Below are 17034 nucleotides of genomic sequence, written 5' to 3' on the forward strand. Positions count from 1 at the left end.
CGTCTTTGGGTTTGGACTCGCCATGTTGTATGCGCAGCCTTGCCGGGAACAAAAGGGCGTGTGGCACCTGTCTTAATCGCAACTGATGCTTGATGGCCTCATAGGATCGTCTTTGAGTTTGGACTCCCGCTGAGAAATCGGGGTATATGTGTATATTGTTGCCGTGTTTCAGGGGACCCTTTTCACTCGCCAGTTTCAAAGCAGCGGCCCTGTCTCTATAATTCAATAGCTTGACGACGATTGTGCGGGGGGAGCCCCCGGCTTGGGCGGTGGGGAAAGAGTGCAATGTGCCTGTTCAACTAAGAATTGAGGGGAGAATGCCTCAGCACCCAGGAGGGTCTTCAAGAGAGTTTCAATGTGGGTTTCCATCGGGCCTTTCCAAAAGGATTCTGATAGGCCGACTATGCGTATATTGTTCCTTCTCTGTGTTGAGTCTTCATTTGCACTGATTCTGTTCTCAGCGTCAGTGATTCTGGCACTTTCTTTGTCTACTCGAGTTTTGAGGGAACCTATTGTTGAGACTATGTCATCTAGTTTAACATTAATTGCCAGGAACCCAGTTTGTACCGTTGTTAGGAGGTGGTCAAACTTGGAGTCATCTGCAGTTGAGGACATAGCAGCTGACGTTGGGTGCGGGTTCTCGGATGTTGTTTGTGAATTTGTAAAGGAATCCATTGGCCTGGTCTTCCTGCCTTTAACTACTTTTTTTCCGGCATCGCAGGGGTGTTCGCTTTGATTGTGCTAGTTAAGGTGATGGGCGTTAATGCCCGCTTGGATTAGGATCCACTTGTATCAGGATTCAGGACTACACCCGTGTCAACCAACGAGTAGTGTGATCTCCGAGTCAGCTATTTCAGGAGTTTAGCTCTCGCTTCCCACCCATCCCTTTATTCTGCAACAGGCCGTCCTGAACAATCCGGGCAGCAGATTTGGATGTGCTGGGAGTGCTTCCTCTTTTTGCGTTAACCAGCGTTTGGAGCTGGTCCCGCCGGTTCCACCAGTGTTCCCTGGAGTAGACTGTCCTCCCATGTATCCGCGTATTATCAGGATTGCGTTGTCGGTGGGAAAAGGCAGCAATTCTCTTGCAAATCAGGTTGAAGGGCGAATTGCCTTCTGATTGTGCGGTCTGCGGGGGTGGGGTAGATTGGTTGTGTTCGTAGATAGCAGGTTCCAGTGGGACCAGCGGACAAGAGTCAGTTTTTGCCCCTGCGCAGGTGCCGGTCAAGTGAGGCACCGTGTCTTGGACCGAATGCACTGGGGACCTGCTTCAAATTGCTGCCTCAGATTGCGACAGACCTGATTGAGCCAAGGGGGGCGGGCTGTACAATATTGTCTCCGCTTCACCCCCAGGTGAGTTTGAGGCAGCTTGCTTCTGGACAGTATTGTTCCCTGCAGGCACTATTTGCCCCGGATTTCATGAGTCCCCCGTGCTTATGACTTGTGCCTGTTTGATGTGCCGTGTAGGCACCTTCCACATCCAAAGGGAGTTTCTCCTGTGGCCTCCTGTTTGCCAGCCCATATGTAATGTCACCAATGTCCGTGCAGGCGGGCCCAGGTAGCTCGCTTCAGTTATTAGTCCCAGGGCGCCACCCAGCACTGAGCAGCGCGTATCACACACACAAATGTGATCGGCTCGCTTTTCTTTACGTGCGGCTGTCCCGGGGGACTAGGGTCGGGTCAGCCGCGCTCCTGGTACTGTAGTCACCGGCTGTACGACGGGCCATCTCCAACTGATGATGGGGGTTTATGCGGCTGGCACCGCTTCAGGCCGCGCTGGGGGCGCGGGCAGCGCTGCTCGCTGGGAGACGGACCAGGATAGGGAACTTGATCTTCGCCTGAAGTGCGGAGAAAGGTAGCGTTATTCCTACCAGAAAGGGCCTCTCCTTCGTGGCGCCTTCAATATCTGCTTTCTGCCGGTGACTGAGGCAGCTCGGATCGCTGGTGCCGTCGCCCTCTGCCCGCACCGCTCGCAATGCTGGTCCCGCCCACAGAGAGGCCCATGCACCGTCAGGAGCCGCGACTCCTGCATGAATATCTCTGGAGCTGTGAAGCGGCCGAGGGCTTCCCGTCTGCAACCCCATCCGTATTTGGGCGTGCAGGATCCGTTTTCACCCGTTCTTTTTGTGGTTACGTCCAGGATGAGTCCTGCAGTCGACACAGCCGATTTTGTAGCTCTGGGGGAAGCAGTTCTAGGATATTTTTGTGAAGGATTACTCGCCGGAGAGGAGCTTCACTCTTAGGCGGCCATCTTGTTGCGCAACAGCGCCCCCTGCCCCATTTGTCATTTTTAAAAGTGCATTCCTGTTTTCCATTCTTGTGCCTATCTCGAAAAAACGACCTCCACTAAAATGTCTGTAACTTCCTCAGTTTTGGTGATAGAAACAAAATTTCAACTTCGAATGGATTGTGTCCTCCCACGTATTCCTCATTATCTCCAGCTTCGCTGCTTCGGAAAAAAAATTCTCGGCAGAGGGCGCTGTGCTCGAGGTCGTGGCGTCGATTGTCCCTCGACGTACTCCGTACTCTGTCGACGTCACCGATGGTATAAATAGCTCAAACAGCGCCCGTTGCTTCAGTTCTGTTTTTCCGATCGCTTCGCTATCGAGAACGGCGCACTTCTATTTTCTGTGAAGAAAATGTCATCTTCGACACCCAGAACTGGGTTTAAGAAGTGTGCAGATTGTGGATCTAAGATGTTGATCACTGATCCCCACAGGATTTCTCTCTGGTGTCTGGGTTCCAGTCACCGAACAGACTACTGCGGGTCGTGCCAATCTATGACCGAAAAAGCTCTTTGTGAGAGGAGAGGTAAACTGTTGGTGGGGGGGGGGGCCTCAGAAAAGGTTTCGTCAAAAAGACACAAGAAAGCGACTGATTCTAAGGAATCGGATCGCCATAGGCACTCAAAGAGATCTCGATCTAGCAGTAGATCGAGACACTCTTCGTCGTCATCGAAAAAAATGAAGAGGAGACATAGATCTCCCTCATCATCTTCTTCTTCAGAGTCGTCCGAAGAAATTCGTTGTCCTACTAAATCGGATTCTCCCAGTAAGAAGAAGAATTCTGCAAAAAGATGATGGAGGTTTTCGAGAATGCGGCCCGACCCCCTCGAAAGACCCTCGAAAAAGCCATACCCCTAAAGTCGCTCCATTGGACGACAAAGGGAAGTCCAAGGCTACCATGGCTAAGACCGGTATCGTCGAAGAATCCAAAAAATCTCGAGTCGACGTAAAACCGTCGAAGACTCTTCGAGAGTCGAGCACCTCTCCAGTGCCATGCAAGAAACACAAGACTTCGACAACTTCGTCGACGCCCTCGACGTCGATAATTTCGACGCCAAATGCGTGATCGATGCCATTATCGAAGTCATCTTCAAAGACTTCGAAGACACCTTCGAAAACTTCGAGGGAATTGCCAATTCCTTCGAAGCAGATGGAAGAGGAAGAAAGGAGATTCACTCCTTTGCCCAGGTCAGACTTTTTCAAATCTATGTCCGCAATCTATGAAGTCTGCTTCAGAAGAAGACGAGGTTACTCCTTTGGGAGTTACTTATGGTACAAGACAAGTTCCTGAGGAACTTATTGACCAGGAATCTAGAATGAGAGACCTGAGTGATACTCTACATTCTGCCAGTGGAGTTGACACATCCCCAGAATTGAAGTTCGCCAAACCTGATCCTGCAGAGCGTGCAGATGCTGGGTACAGGGGTCTCATGACCAGGGTAGTTGAATATATGGGTTGGGGTAATACTTCACCCATTTTTTAACAAAATGACATGACGGATATAATCGTCAAGGGACCTCAGAAAGATCCTGTTCTCCCTTTCCACAGAGCCCTCCAAAGGACTGTGGAGAAAAACTGGGAGAAGCCAGAAACTATTGCTGCTGCAGATAGCACTTTTCCAAGAAAATATAGACCGGCTGGAACGGATCCTGAATATATGAATAAACATCCGACTCCAGAGAGTTTAGTCATTCAGGCAGCATCTACTTCCAAACAAACTGCTTATCCAACCATCCCTCCAGATAGAGAGGATTAAAAAATTGATGCCTGGGCACGTAAAGTTTTCACATCAGGCAGTATGGCACTTAAGTTGGCAAATGTCACCTGTACCCTAGCCAGGTTTACCCATACCCTGTGGGACTGTATTTCGGCGGCGGCTGATCATATTCCGGAAGGCGAGGAAAGGGAAGGCTTCCTGAATATAATCAAAGACGGGAAGGAGGCAATGGGGGAATGTCTCCAGTCTGGACTGGATACTGCTGATAGTATCAGCAGATCCATGGCTGCAAGCGTTGTGCTACGCAGATTTGCGTGGTTGAGGAAGTCGGGGTTTGCACCGGAGGTGCAAGCCAGACTTCTCAACATGCCCTTTGATGGCTCGAGGCTCTTTGGCAGAAAGGCTGATGAAAGCCTAGAAAAACTTCAGACCTCGAAAGCGGCAGCTAAATCACTTAGCGCCTCTTTGCGCCAGCCTCTAAAACCCTATTCCGGCTCATCCTCCTGGAGGGGTCGTTCTTTTCGATACTACTCCTCTTTTGGTAGAGGAAGAGGACAGGCTTCTCAAAGGGGAAAAAGAAACTTCCCTCGTGGAACACGAGGAAGAGGTGCAAAATCAGCCTCAGGAGCGGCATCTGTACCCCCAGCCACTCCTGCAGCCGCCTCCGAATCCCTATGAGACCTTATTACACAAAACACCAGTGGGAGGCAGGATCTCTCAACATCTGAAGGAATGGCGGGGCATTACCTCAGATGCTTGGGCACTGGAAACAGTAGCCCAAGGTTACTGTCTCCCCTTTCTAAAAAGGCCTCAGAATCATCCACCGGGAGCCAACTCCGCCAAATATACAGATCCACTCCTGTTGCAGGAAATTTTAACCCTGCTAGAGAAAGGTGCCATAGAACCGGTACCTGTAGCGGAGAGGAACAGGGGTTGGTACTACCCATATTTTTGTCATGATCTCTGCTTCCAAAAGGTCAGGGTTTTCCCAACTCCCTTGGAAGCAGATCCATAACCCAGGTTCCGAGTGCCAACCAGTCCCAATTGGGACCTTTTGGACCCAGTCCTGGCGCCAGTGGCACCAGGCTCATAAATATGCCCAGTCCCAGCGCTGGAAGCGCCGGGCTCATAATGCTTGGGTGGACTTACCTGCAGCAGACCATGCTGCTTACTTGCCTGCCAGTTGAGCCTCTGATCCTCTTCTGTTTGGAACTACTTTTCCTGTTGGGTGGGGCAGGAGCCATTCCCTAGATTCAGAACACTGGAACTCTTCTGGAAAGCAGGAACTCTTTTCTTACCTAGGCGTGGCTGTGGAAGGAGACACCTAAGCACTACAGGAGGCTATTTAAACCACACCCGATGGATGAATCTTGCTTTGCGTTATTCTGCATCCTCTGCAGCAGAACGCTCATCGTGTCTTCTGCATCTGATCCTGGGCCTAAGGGAAAAGGCTTACCATCCTGAATCCAGTCTTCAGCAACACCTATAAAGACAAGAAAGAACAGGTTAGCATTACGGTCTTCAGTGACAGCTCTTCACTTACCTGGTCCATCGGCTGTCACCAACGCCTCGCGTTGCATTCCGGCATCTGAAAGACAAAGGCTTACCTACTCTTCGTGCGCTCCGGAGGTCTTCACACTGCATTCCGGCATCTGAAAGACAAAAGCTTACCAACTCTTCGCACGCTCCGGAGGCCTTCGGCGCTGCATCCCGCATCTGAAAGACAAAACAAGGTGCGTTTAAAGACATTGGGGAACTTTAATACTCACGTGCCATTACTCCTTTCCACATCTAACCCAGTGGGTATTCCGGCACCCTGCAGCCGCTCCGAACTTGTACCTGCAAAATAAAAAGACAGTTAGAGCGCATCGTGAAGCAGGCAACAAGCGCTTACTTACGTGCTTCCAGGCGCTTCTGTTCATCACACGGGCTCCATCTTCAACTCACTTCAGCCCGGCATCCGCCATCGCCAGAACCCTGCAAAACAAGAAACATCATTACTAAAGACTTTAAAGACATTAGAGTTACTCGAAACTTACCGTTCGTGCAGTAAACGACGGACAGCAGTCCTCTGAAGTCAAGAGGCCTGCTCCCCTTATCCAGTGAAGAAACTGGTTACAGCACCCTGCCCCGAGGCAGATGGAGAGCACGGCGTTCACTTACCTAAGGTGAGAGCGTTAACCTTTGGGGTTCTACAGGAGAAGAGAAAGGGAAGAAGAGAGAGACATTCAATAACCCAGTTCCTTAATCCCATATTTTCTATCTGCAGACATCTTACCCTTCAAGTCAGACATACAGTGCACAGAGGTCCAGCCCAAAGAGCCAGCCGTGTGTTACACATCACCTTTGCAGATACGGTATACGCCCAGTCAAGACCGGCGCCTCTACGGGAATCAGGTGAGCGTTACAATTTTCTCATCCCAAAACAGGACGGAGGACTGAGACCCATCTAGGACTTGAGAAACTTGAACAAGTTCCTCAGGAAGGACAAGTTCAAGATGGTGACTCTTTCTCAGATCCTTCAGGCTCTCCAACTCCAAGATTGGTTGGTATCATTGGACCTTCAGGATGCTTACTTTCATGTGCCAATCCATCCAAAGCACAGAAAGTACCTGAGGTTCGCGATTGGCAATTCTCATTATCGGTTCCGAGTTCTGCCATTCGGGTTGACCTCTGCCCCGAGGGTTTTCACCAAACTGTTGGCGGTTGTGGCAGCAAGTCTCAGGAGAGGAGGTATTCAATTATATCCCTACCTGGACGACTGGATGATCAGAGCAAGTTCTCCAGAACAAGCTCAGGGACATCTTTCGATCACCTACCACTTCCTCCACAAATTGGGCTTCTCCCTCAATTTCAAGAAGACCCATATGATACCATCCCAGAAACTCCAGTTTATCAGAGCAGTCTTGGACACTTCATCGGGAAAAGCTTCGCCTCCCGAAGTGAGAGCTCTCCACATCCAGCAGATGGTAACGAAGTTTCAGAATGCCCAACATCTACCGGCCTTCGATTTTCTCAGGTTGCTCGGCCTCATGGCATCCTGCATTTTCCTAGTACCAGAGGCCAGGTTGAGAATGAGATCCCTTCAATGGGCACTCAGAACTCAGTGGTCCCAGTTCTCAGGGAATATGTCGGATCTTCTGCAAGTCCCGAGCACAGTTGCTCAGGATCTTCTATGGTGGGCTTGCAACGACAACATTCTCAAGGGAGAGTCTTTTTGGCAACCATGGCCGGAGATCACAGTAGTGACGGACGCCTCACTCATGGGGTGGGGAGCACACACCAACGATCTGACCATCAGCGGTCGTTGGTCTCCATCGGAGTCCAAACTACACATCAACCTGTTGGAGCTGAGGGCAATCAGACTAGCTCTGAAGGCCTTTCTGCCCTCTGTACAGGAAAAGAATGTCCTGATAATGACGGACAACATGGTGGCCATGTACTTCCTCAACAAAAGAGGAGTAGGGTCACTGCCACTGTGCAGAGAAGTAATGCAGCTCTGATTCTGGGCAATACGAGAAGGAATCTCTGTCGGCAATTCACCTAGCCGGAGAGAAGAACACAGCGGCAGACGCTCTGAGCAGGCAGAGCATGGTCTCTCACGAGTGGGAGCTGGCTCAGGAAGTCCTTCCGGAGATCTTTGCCCTTGGGGAAACCCTCAAGTGGATCTGTTTGCCACAGTGATCAACCGGAAGTGCGATCAGTACTGCTCAAGGGAATTTCCTCAAAGAGGAGCTCTGGGAGACGCATTCGTAGTGGAGTGGAAGTTTCCACTGCTGTACGCGTTTCCCCCAGTCCCCGTGATTCCTCAAGTAATCAGGAGGTTGAGAAAGTTCAGGAAAACCATGATCCTAATTGCCCCGGATTGGGCCAGGAGGACGTGGTACCCGGACCTTCTAGACATGTCCATCTGCCCTCCAATACGTCTTCCGCAAAGAGAAGATCTTCTCTCGCAAGAGGAAGGTCGGGGTCTCCATCCAGAGGTCAAGACACTCAACCTTCACGCATGGTTTCTGAGAGGTTGAGATACAAGGATTGGGATCTTCCGGGTTTACGTAATGGAAATCTTGCTTTCGGCCAGAAGACCAGCAACAAAGTCTTTGTACCGATGTCGCTGGAACAGTTAGTAACTGGTGCAAAGACAAGGATGTGGACCCTTTTCAGTGTGGCACCCCAATGGTGCTCTCTTTTCTACTACATCTAGCTAATCTGGGGCTCCAGATAGGAACAATCAAAGGATACCTTGCTGCGCTGTCCATTTTTAAGCGCTCCTCGGAAGAGGTTTCATATTTCAAAATACCGTTAATAATTCAATTCTTAAAGGGGCTTACTAATGTGTACCTTTTCATGTACCAACTTGGGACTTAAATTTAGTATTCAAGTTCTTGACTTTCATACCTTTTGAGCCTCTGCACTCATGTCCATTGAGGCTTTTGACTCTAAAAACTGTCCTCCTTGTGGCCCTATCATCAGCCCGCAGGGTTAGCGAACTTCAGGCTCTCTCATGCAAACCACCATATACTATTTTTTATAAAGATAAGGTAGTCCTTAAAGTTAAACCTTCGTTCTTGCCAAAAGTAGTCTCGGACTTCCATTTGTCACAAAAAATAGTACTACCAACCTTTTATCCTCCTCATCTGTGCAAAGAAGAGGAGAGATTACACAGATTAGATCCCAAAAGGGCTCTTAGTTTTTACTTCTCAAGGATGGCTAAATTGAGACAAGATGACCAACTGTTTGTGGGTTATACTGGTCATAAATTAGGCTTATCTGTAACAAAACAGACCATTTCCCGCTGGATCATATTAGCCATCGTTGAATGCTACAGATTAGAGGGGAAAAGAACCACCAGATGGGCTTCGTGCCCATTCTACAAGGGGAATGGCTACTTCTGCGGCTCTAAAGAGGGGAGTCCCAGCAGCAGATATTTGTGCAGCTGCAACCTGGAAAACAATGCATACTTTTGTTAAACATTATTGTTTGGACACTGCCTCCTCTAACAAGGGTTTATTTGCAAAGGCAGTTCTGCATTCCGTCCATGAAAACTGAAATTAGTACTCCCGCCTCCAAAAATGGATACTGCTATGGGAGCCTATCACAAGATGAGGAATACGGGGGAGGACACAATCCATTCGAAGAACAAGTTACTTGCCAACTGTAACGTTCTTTTGACTGGATGTTCCTCCCACGTATTCCTCATCGACCCTCCCATCCTACCCCACAGTACAGTTTACTTTTCTTACACTTTCCTCTCACGAAGAATGTATCGGTCATGGGACACGCCTGGGTGTTCCTATATATTTCATCGAAAAACAGAACTGAAGCAACTAGCGCGGCTCGAGTTATTTATACCATCGGTGACGTCGACAGAGTACGGAGTACGTCGAGGGACAATCGACGCATGACCTTGAGCACCGCGCCCTCTGCCAAGAATTTTTTTTTCCAAAGCAGCAAAGCTGGAGATAATGAATTATCACAAGATGAGGAATACATGGGAGGAACATCCAGTCGAAAGAACGTTATAGTTGGTAAGTAACTTGTTCTTCTGCTTGATTCTCCCGTTATCGCAATTATCGTGCAGTGAAAAGTTTGCAGGGAAATTTCGTTTTGGGAAATTTTTACACGTGTAAAACAGCTTGTAATTGCCATAAGAGTTTATAACAATTGCAGCAATTTTGACCATATTTGGTGTTTTTGCCCAGTCCATTCTAAAGATAACTTTAAAAGCCATTCTGACAGCTTGACAGTCAATTCAGTTTTTCTCTTGTGTTTGCTGGGCGAAAGTGGGATTGATATTTTGTTTGAATTCTGCCATTCCTGAATACCTGCTCTCTCCTCCCATCTCTTTACATTGTCTATTGGGGGTTGAGGGGTGTGCAGGGGGAACCTCTAACCACAGTGCGATCTAATCTGAACCACACAAGTATTATTTTCTGTGGTGAATTGTTTTGCTCAATACTTACTCCTTGTTATGTTATGTTATTGTGCTTATACCGCGCCAAAGCCCGTAGGCATCCAGGCGCCGAGAGAGCTGAGTACAGAGAACAGAGACTACCGCAGGGGATTACTCTAATAGTAGAGATGCGTTTTCAGTTGCATTCGAAACGCAAGAAGATCTGTTGCCTTGCGCAGGGATATGGGCAATGCATTCCATGCCTTAGCTCCCTCGGTGTAAAAGGCCCTTCCAGAGCCTCGAGAGCGTTTAACTCGGTGCTGAACCAAAAGATGGCCTTCAGCTGACCTGAGGTTTCTCTTGGGCTGGTAGATGCCAATGACATCCTTGAGGTAAGCAGGAGCACTGCCAAATATGCATTTATGGCATATAGTTAACAATTTAAAATGAATTCTGCGTTCCACAGGAAGCCAATGCAATTTTTTTCTAGCTGCAGTGGTAGGTTCTGAGTGCTTCATTTGAAAAATAATGCGAATAGCTTTATTTTGAATTTTTTGTAGCTCTTGGGTTTCTGCTTTACTTGCACCACCTAAGAGTGCATTGCAGTAATCAATACGAGGCAAGATAACGGCTCTCACGAGCTTGATGCGGTTGTCGATCGAAACTAGAGGCGCAACTTGCCTAAGCACTTTGAGGTGGTAATTTGTGCTGACAGTAATGGCTGCAACATGTGTTTCACAGTCTACACTGCTGTCCATGTATGTACCCAAGGTTTTTACCTTCTGCACAGTGTTGATGAAGCTACCATCTATCGTAAACCCAGTATATTCCTGCCCCAGCTTGAGTTGAGCCTGGCGTGGGCCAAAGATCATGAGCTCAGTTTTTGTAGCGTTCAGACATAACCAGTTGGTGGACATCCACTGCTTGATCAGTTGATAAACTGCGTTTACTGCACATTGGTCTTTGTCATAAACGCCAGTGATGTTAAGAACCAGCTGGAAATCATCTGCATAGTTACAGAAAAAGGTCTGGAAGAGGTCTAATTCGTAGCACAGAGGAAAGATGTAGATGTTAAACAACAATGGGGAAAGACATGCTCCCTGGGGCACACCACATGTTATGGTTTGAGAGCCAGAGGAACTGTCTCCCCAATGCACCTGTGACCGACGGCCTTCCAGGAATGCTCTCAAACAAGTTAAGGCATTGTCGGAGAGACCTCCAACAGTTTGCATTCTGTCGAGTAGGATTTTGTGATCTAGAAGGTCGAAAGCTGCCGATAAGTCTAACAACATCAGCAGCCCTGGCTTGCTATCTTCTAGTCTAGAGGGCATATATGTCTGCAGGTCCAGAAGCGCGCTTTCTGTGCCATGATGGCTTCTGAACCCTGACTGTTTAGCATGCAAGATGGCAGCTGTCTGGACATGGGCCTGTAGCTGTATGGTTGCTATCTTGTCAATACGTTTTAAGAAAAACAGAGTGTTGGTGATGGGCCTAAGGTTTGCCGCATCGGTGGGATCAAGACCTGCTGTTTTTAGCAGTGGTGAGACTGCTACGTTTTTTATTGATTGGGGGATCACACTTGTACGGAAGGAAGCGTTTGCAAATCTGCAGAGGAAGGGTGCAAAGAGTCCTTCCTTTACAGGGTGCAAAGAGTCCTTGTGTATTAAAGATATTATTCAGTGTTGCATCACCCCATTGGTGCTTGTTGTGTACCTATTAAAACATATTGTGATAACATTTTAAATACATAAATATTTACCTTTGCAAACCAGCCTGATTCCTGGTTCAGTGTGACCAGGTGGGTTCCAGGAGAAGGGCGTGATATGAGTGGTATATCGTTCAGAATGAAGAACTTTTAGACAAAAATAAATAAGGGTTCAGTTATGCACTACATGCTAGGCGTTGACTTGGGTGTGTGCCGGATTTAAAATCACTTACAGCTTGGGGGCTCGTCACGAGATCCTGAATTAGACATACCACTTGTGACAGTCTAACACAGCGTGCTAACTGGCGGGGTACATACACCTTGTTGCGCTACCATACTGTGATTTACTGTAAAAACACCCTTCAATAGAAATACTCAAAGGAGTTGGGCCTGTTTTGCAAAAGTAACCCTGAGATAAGTCGGAAGGAAATTAATATTTCTGGAATGGCGACCCCAGTGGAAATCAATATTGCAAAGGAACACCTACTGCACAAATTGTTTGTCAGGGGTGAATGGGTAGAGCAGGATGAAAAAGTCTGGCTGCAGGAAATCAAACAAGTCACAGCCACAGAATTAGATACATGGCAGGACCAGGGTCCATTACACCAGGCACTTGGTGAATTGTATATGGCCCCAAAAGTAAAAGAAGAGCAATGTAAAATTGCCAAAATAGTGGCTTACCTGTACCTCCATATTGGAGTAATACAGGAAAAATATGCCGAAAACCTAGATCTGACAAAGAGGCAAGTACAATCCCTAGAGAAAACCAAAACTGATATGGACTCTGCAGAGCAAATGCTACAAAAGAGCCAAGAATCGGAGAGAGAAACCAGACAGTACCTGACAAAAGTAAGATCTGGATCTCCTGCAGCAAGAGAAGGTAGAGCAAAATGCCAAATTACTGACACTGCAAAAAGAGTGTCAAGAAAGGTTGGATTCTCTACAACAGAGCCAGCAAAAGCTGGAACAGCATTTAAACTATAATAGAGCCTGCGCAGGGAAGATAATTGCCATAGAAAGGCAGATTGATGAAGGAGGAAAATAATAAATTAATAGTGAAGGATCTCCACACTCAAAATAGATTGTGATGAGGAGCGCCAGAAATGATCTGCCATTAGAAAACAAAGGGACAACCTGGCTGTGCCAGATTGAAATCACTTACATATTTATGAAACCTTTTCGTATTTTATGTGATTCTATTGTATCAATTATGTAAGATATCTTTTTTTGTAAAGGTTTTGAATAAGCCAAATGCAAATGCTAAAATAAAAAGTAGTGAGCAGCTCCTGAAACTCCAGTAGTTAATTGCCTATCGAAAGTGGACTCTGTATAAGAGGGGGGAATGATACAGTAGATAATCCAGTCAACTCGCATCTACTCTCACAGGACAGTTACATCGTAAAGGGAGTTTTTTTTCGTAAGTGGTAAATCCACACCACAGCTAAGTGCCCTCTTTTATTCAGGCTTCACTATCATTTACTCTGGAAGGTAAAAAGTCTTCTGTTTCAGCTGGGGAATTAGGAGTGAAACACTGCCAAACAGATTGATTCAGCCTTTCGATTAACTGGTTGGCTTAACATAGTGAGTGATTGAAGAGGTGTTATATAACTTGCAGCCATAGCTGGGAGATTGAAATTGTTTAGGAATGCATATGTATGTGAGAAAATACAGGTCTACATTTTCAATTAGTGACCCTTTGATTAAAATATATTTTCTTGATATTAGGGTAACTACTACATTCCCAGAAAACATAATAACTATGTTTTCTTGACATTAAACGGGCTTAGCCTCCCTCAATGTTTTTTATATCCATGGTATCATTGGCCAATTCACTTCTTCCCCAGATCCAACACTTCACTATTGATAATTTAGCATCAATTCAACATTTCAGAAGGACTGCTGCATTTGAACTAAGCGCTGTTAAGATGTTTGCTCTACCCACATTTCTGACTAATGGAGCACATTTGGTATGGCATGCTTTTCTGCTATAAAGGGTTTTTATTTGTGTCTCCTAGATGATAAAGCACCAGTGACTGATACGAACATCCCCTCCCACTTGGAACAGATGTTGGATATCCTGGTGCAGGAGGAGAATGAGCGAGAGTCGGGGGAAACTGGGCCTTGCATGGAGTACCTACTGCATCACAAGATCCTTGAGACGCTGTATACGCTTGGGAAAGCAGATGTGAGTTGTCTACTCTTAAGGGATGAACACCTGTTTGTGTGTACATGTCTGAATTCCTGCCTCCCTGCACAAGCCAGAGTGGTCTACCAAACCATAATTGCACACAAGCATCATACTGAGGTCCTGTAAACCACTGCCATAATTTTTTTAGTTTATTGGCTTAAACTAGGGGTCTGAAACCTTTGGTTCTCAGCACAGTCAATGCTGAGGTATCATAGGAGTCGTAGTCCAAAACTCTGAAGAGCAGCAGGTTGCATACCCCTGAATTAAACAGATCACGGCCATCTCGTTGCGCATACAGTTTGGTAGCTGTGCAAGGGAGCATTGAAGCTTCCTGTAAGATACCATATCGGGTTAAGATCATATAATCATTTTATATTTTAGTGGAACAAGTAGATTTCCAGCAGTTCTGGGTCCAAAAATTGTCAAACCCGAAAGGATAAATCATATCATATGAAAGGTTGTTAAGTTTTTCAGTGTTAATGTTGCAAATGCCTTCCCTGCCAGGTCCGGGGGCTATATCTATATGATGCACACTGAATTTCAGAAAATTGCGATCTGAAGGAAATCTAGATCGCCTTGAAAACTTGCACATAGCTGTCAGTGATTGGTGACCAATATGCACAGAAACTCGCACAGCTCTCCTGCGTTAACTGCATGTAGTAAAAAAATAAAAGAGTGAGCATTGCATGGCATGAATTGGTGTGATGTTAGGGATTTTCCTTTCTCTAAAGTAAACTCATTGATGTTATCTGCAACACTGTGGATAGTTTTCAAAACTGACTCGTAGAGAGACTAAGAAGTCAATAGATTAAGAGCCAATAAAAGGCTCCTTTGGGTAGCGAGTCGGCCTGAGGAACTTCCAGGTAGGAAGTCGGTCTGGAAAGCTGTCTGGTACAGGGCATGTTTTATGAGCTCGGTGTTGTGGAGCTAGTTTGTGAATCTGATGAAATCCGTGCCAGTTTGAGAAGCTGTTGGGTAAGGACCATGTGTGAGTTGCATTTATGAGCTAGTCAAAGTAATATTCTGCCATGCCTTTATCCTCAGAATCCCTAGTTGGTATTTATTCTTTCTGTCCCTAACCTTTAATAAGAATATGTTAAAAATCAAAGAACTGGAACGATATGGAACTATGACATAGCCTTGAGAGCTGCCCTTGCAGTCAGAATTTGACCAGGCTTTGTAATAGGCCAATATTCTTGCACTCCTGTCTGGTCAATTTAGAATTGTTTCTAAAGGCTGTATGCAGAAAGAAGTATTCATGTATTTTGTATAACTAATTGGTTGTAGCGAATGAAAGAGTCCTGCTAATTTTCGAATGCATTACCTTTTTTTCTTTTTCGTTTTCTGTAAATATAATGGGTGTATTTAGTGTGTGGGACAGGTGTGATACAGTGAGCACTAAAGACCTAATTCTGTTCAGCAGTGTTCTGGTTGCTCAGATTTTCCATTTGGTGGCTGTTTCTCGTCATTTTTAAAATGATTGATTGTAAACCAGAAGGCAGTATTCACATATTCTCTATGATGGACGGTGCATAGTTCTATGTGTTCCCCTTCTAAGGACAGTTTTGGAGCGTGCAGTGCCAGGCATTGAAGTGCAGACATTGGTGCATACGTGCTTCTCGCAAGCTTAATATAGAAGGCATAGAGGTCATTTATGTCTGAAAATAACCCTTTGTAAAATGTCTGCTCGCAGAGGCATGATTCAGCAAGATACCAGTGCAATGGAAGCATGCATTCAATATTTTCTTTTGCTCTTATGCAGTGTCCCCCAGGAATGAAGCAGCAGGTATTGGTCTTTTATACAAAACTCTTAGGAAGGATCCGTCAGCCGCTTCTTCCTCATATCAATGTACACAGACCTGTCCAGGTATGTTTTTGGAGTAAATTCTGTTGCATTTTGGAGAGTTTCAAAACAGTTTCTAAAACAGTTATTGTAATACATTTGATCGGAGTGGGGTAAATTGGGAGTCCAGGTATGATTAAATGTGCTGTATTTCCTAAAATGCATTTTATATATATATGAGATGTAATGATGTTCATATAAAGAGTATTTTTTTTTTACCTTTCGTTTATTGGCAGCAAGTCAAGACAGGTGCATCACAGAATGTGCAGCGACAAACAGACATATCAGCGCACAAAAAACAGTACATCGTAACTATTAGACATTTCATGCGGGGGAGACTTGAAGGCACAGAAGGAGACAAATGTCACGTTTCTTATAAAGAGTTGGGTTGGACCAGTGGGGGGGGGGGTAGAGCTCAATTCGCCCTCATCTCTATTGTTCAGGTAGCTGCAGAATTCAGACCATACATTTCTTGGGCGGGATGACTTGGGTAGGGATCCGATATACTCTTCTTCACACATTTGCACCCAGGTGAGGGCTTTCAACCACATTCTAAAGGTGGTGGGGGTGCGGCGCTTCCAGCATTGCAATATGCATCTCATGGCGACAATTGCACTTACATTTCAAAATTTTGACATTTTCCTCTCATTTTCTCCTACCCAGATTCCGAACAGCAAGGCCAGTGGGTCTAGATCTACTGGGGACCCAATTATCTCTGAGAGCGCCTCAGTCACTTCCCTCCAGAACAGATTCAGCGCGGCGCAGGAGCAAAACATGTGTATATGATCCGCCTCGCTGGATTTACATTTCGGGCATGTGTGGGTCGGGGTGCGTGTAAATTTTGCCACTCTGTGCGGCGTGTAATAGAGCCTATTGAGGAGTTTATATTGTATGCAGCGGAATCTGGCACTAAGAGAGACTTTACATGTGTGTGTGCACACATTTTGCTCCACAGTTCATCAGTGATTTCCGTTTCCAGCTCCCGCGCCCAAGCCTCCCGTAGTTTAAGGGATATAATCTCCATCTTTTCCAGCTGCATTTTGTACAGTGAGGATATCATGCCCCTGCTTCCTGCGGAATTCGATATGTATTGGAGTTCAGGTGAATCAGGGGGTTCATCCGGGTATGAAGGCCACAACATCCGTACCGCTGCTTTTAGCCTATAATATTGTAGCATCTCGAGCGCAGAGTTGGAATGCCCGGGCCGCCATGTTTGAGGATTGATAAACGTACCATTGGGAAATAGGTCAGTTATAGCCCGATAGCCCAGGTTTTCCCAGTGCCGCAAGAGATGCTGGTCGTGCGTGGGGGGGGGAGTCTGGGGAATTGCCATATGGGAAGCCACTTATAGTATGGGTGTTGTTTTTGCCTAGTATGCAGTATATTCCTCCAGGCCCTGATCGTA

At 46.5% G+C, this 17034-nt stretch overlaps 1 protein-coding gene across 1 annotated transcript in view; it reads left to right on the plus strand.

Annotated features, from left to right (window-relative positions):
* Positions 1-17034, plus strand: part of FHIP2A (FHF complex subunit HOOK interacting protein 2A) — a 416741-nt gene that overhangs the window by 144045 nt on the left and 255662 nt on the right. The window contains exons 3-4 of the mRNA XM_069611895.1: positions 13614-13783; positions 15549-15653. Coding sequence (XP_069467996.1) covers positions 13614-13783; positions 15549-15653 — 275 coding nt within the window. The remainder of the gene's footprint in view (positions 1-13613; positions 13784-15548; positions 15654-17034) is intronic.

Source organism: Ambystoma mexicanum, chromosome 8 (genome assembly GCF_040938575.1).
Source record: "Ambystoma mexicanum isolate Mex_15411 chromosome 8, UKY_AmexF1_1, whole genome shotgun sequence".
In the NCBI taxonomy this organism is placed as follows: domain Eukaryota; kingdom Metazoa; phylum Chordata; class Amphibia; order Caudata; family Ambystomatidae; genus Ambystoma; species Ambystoma mexicanum.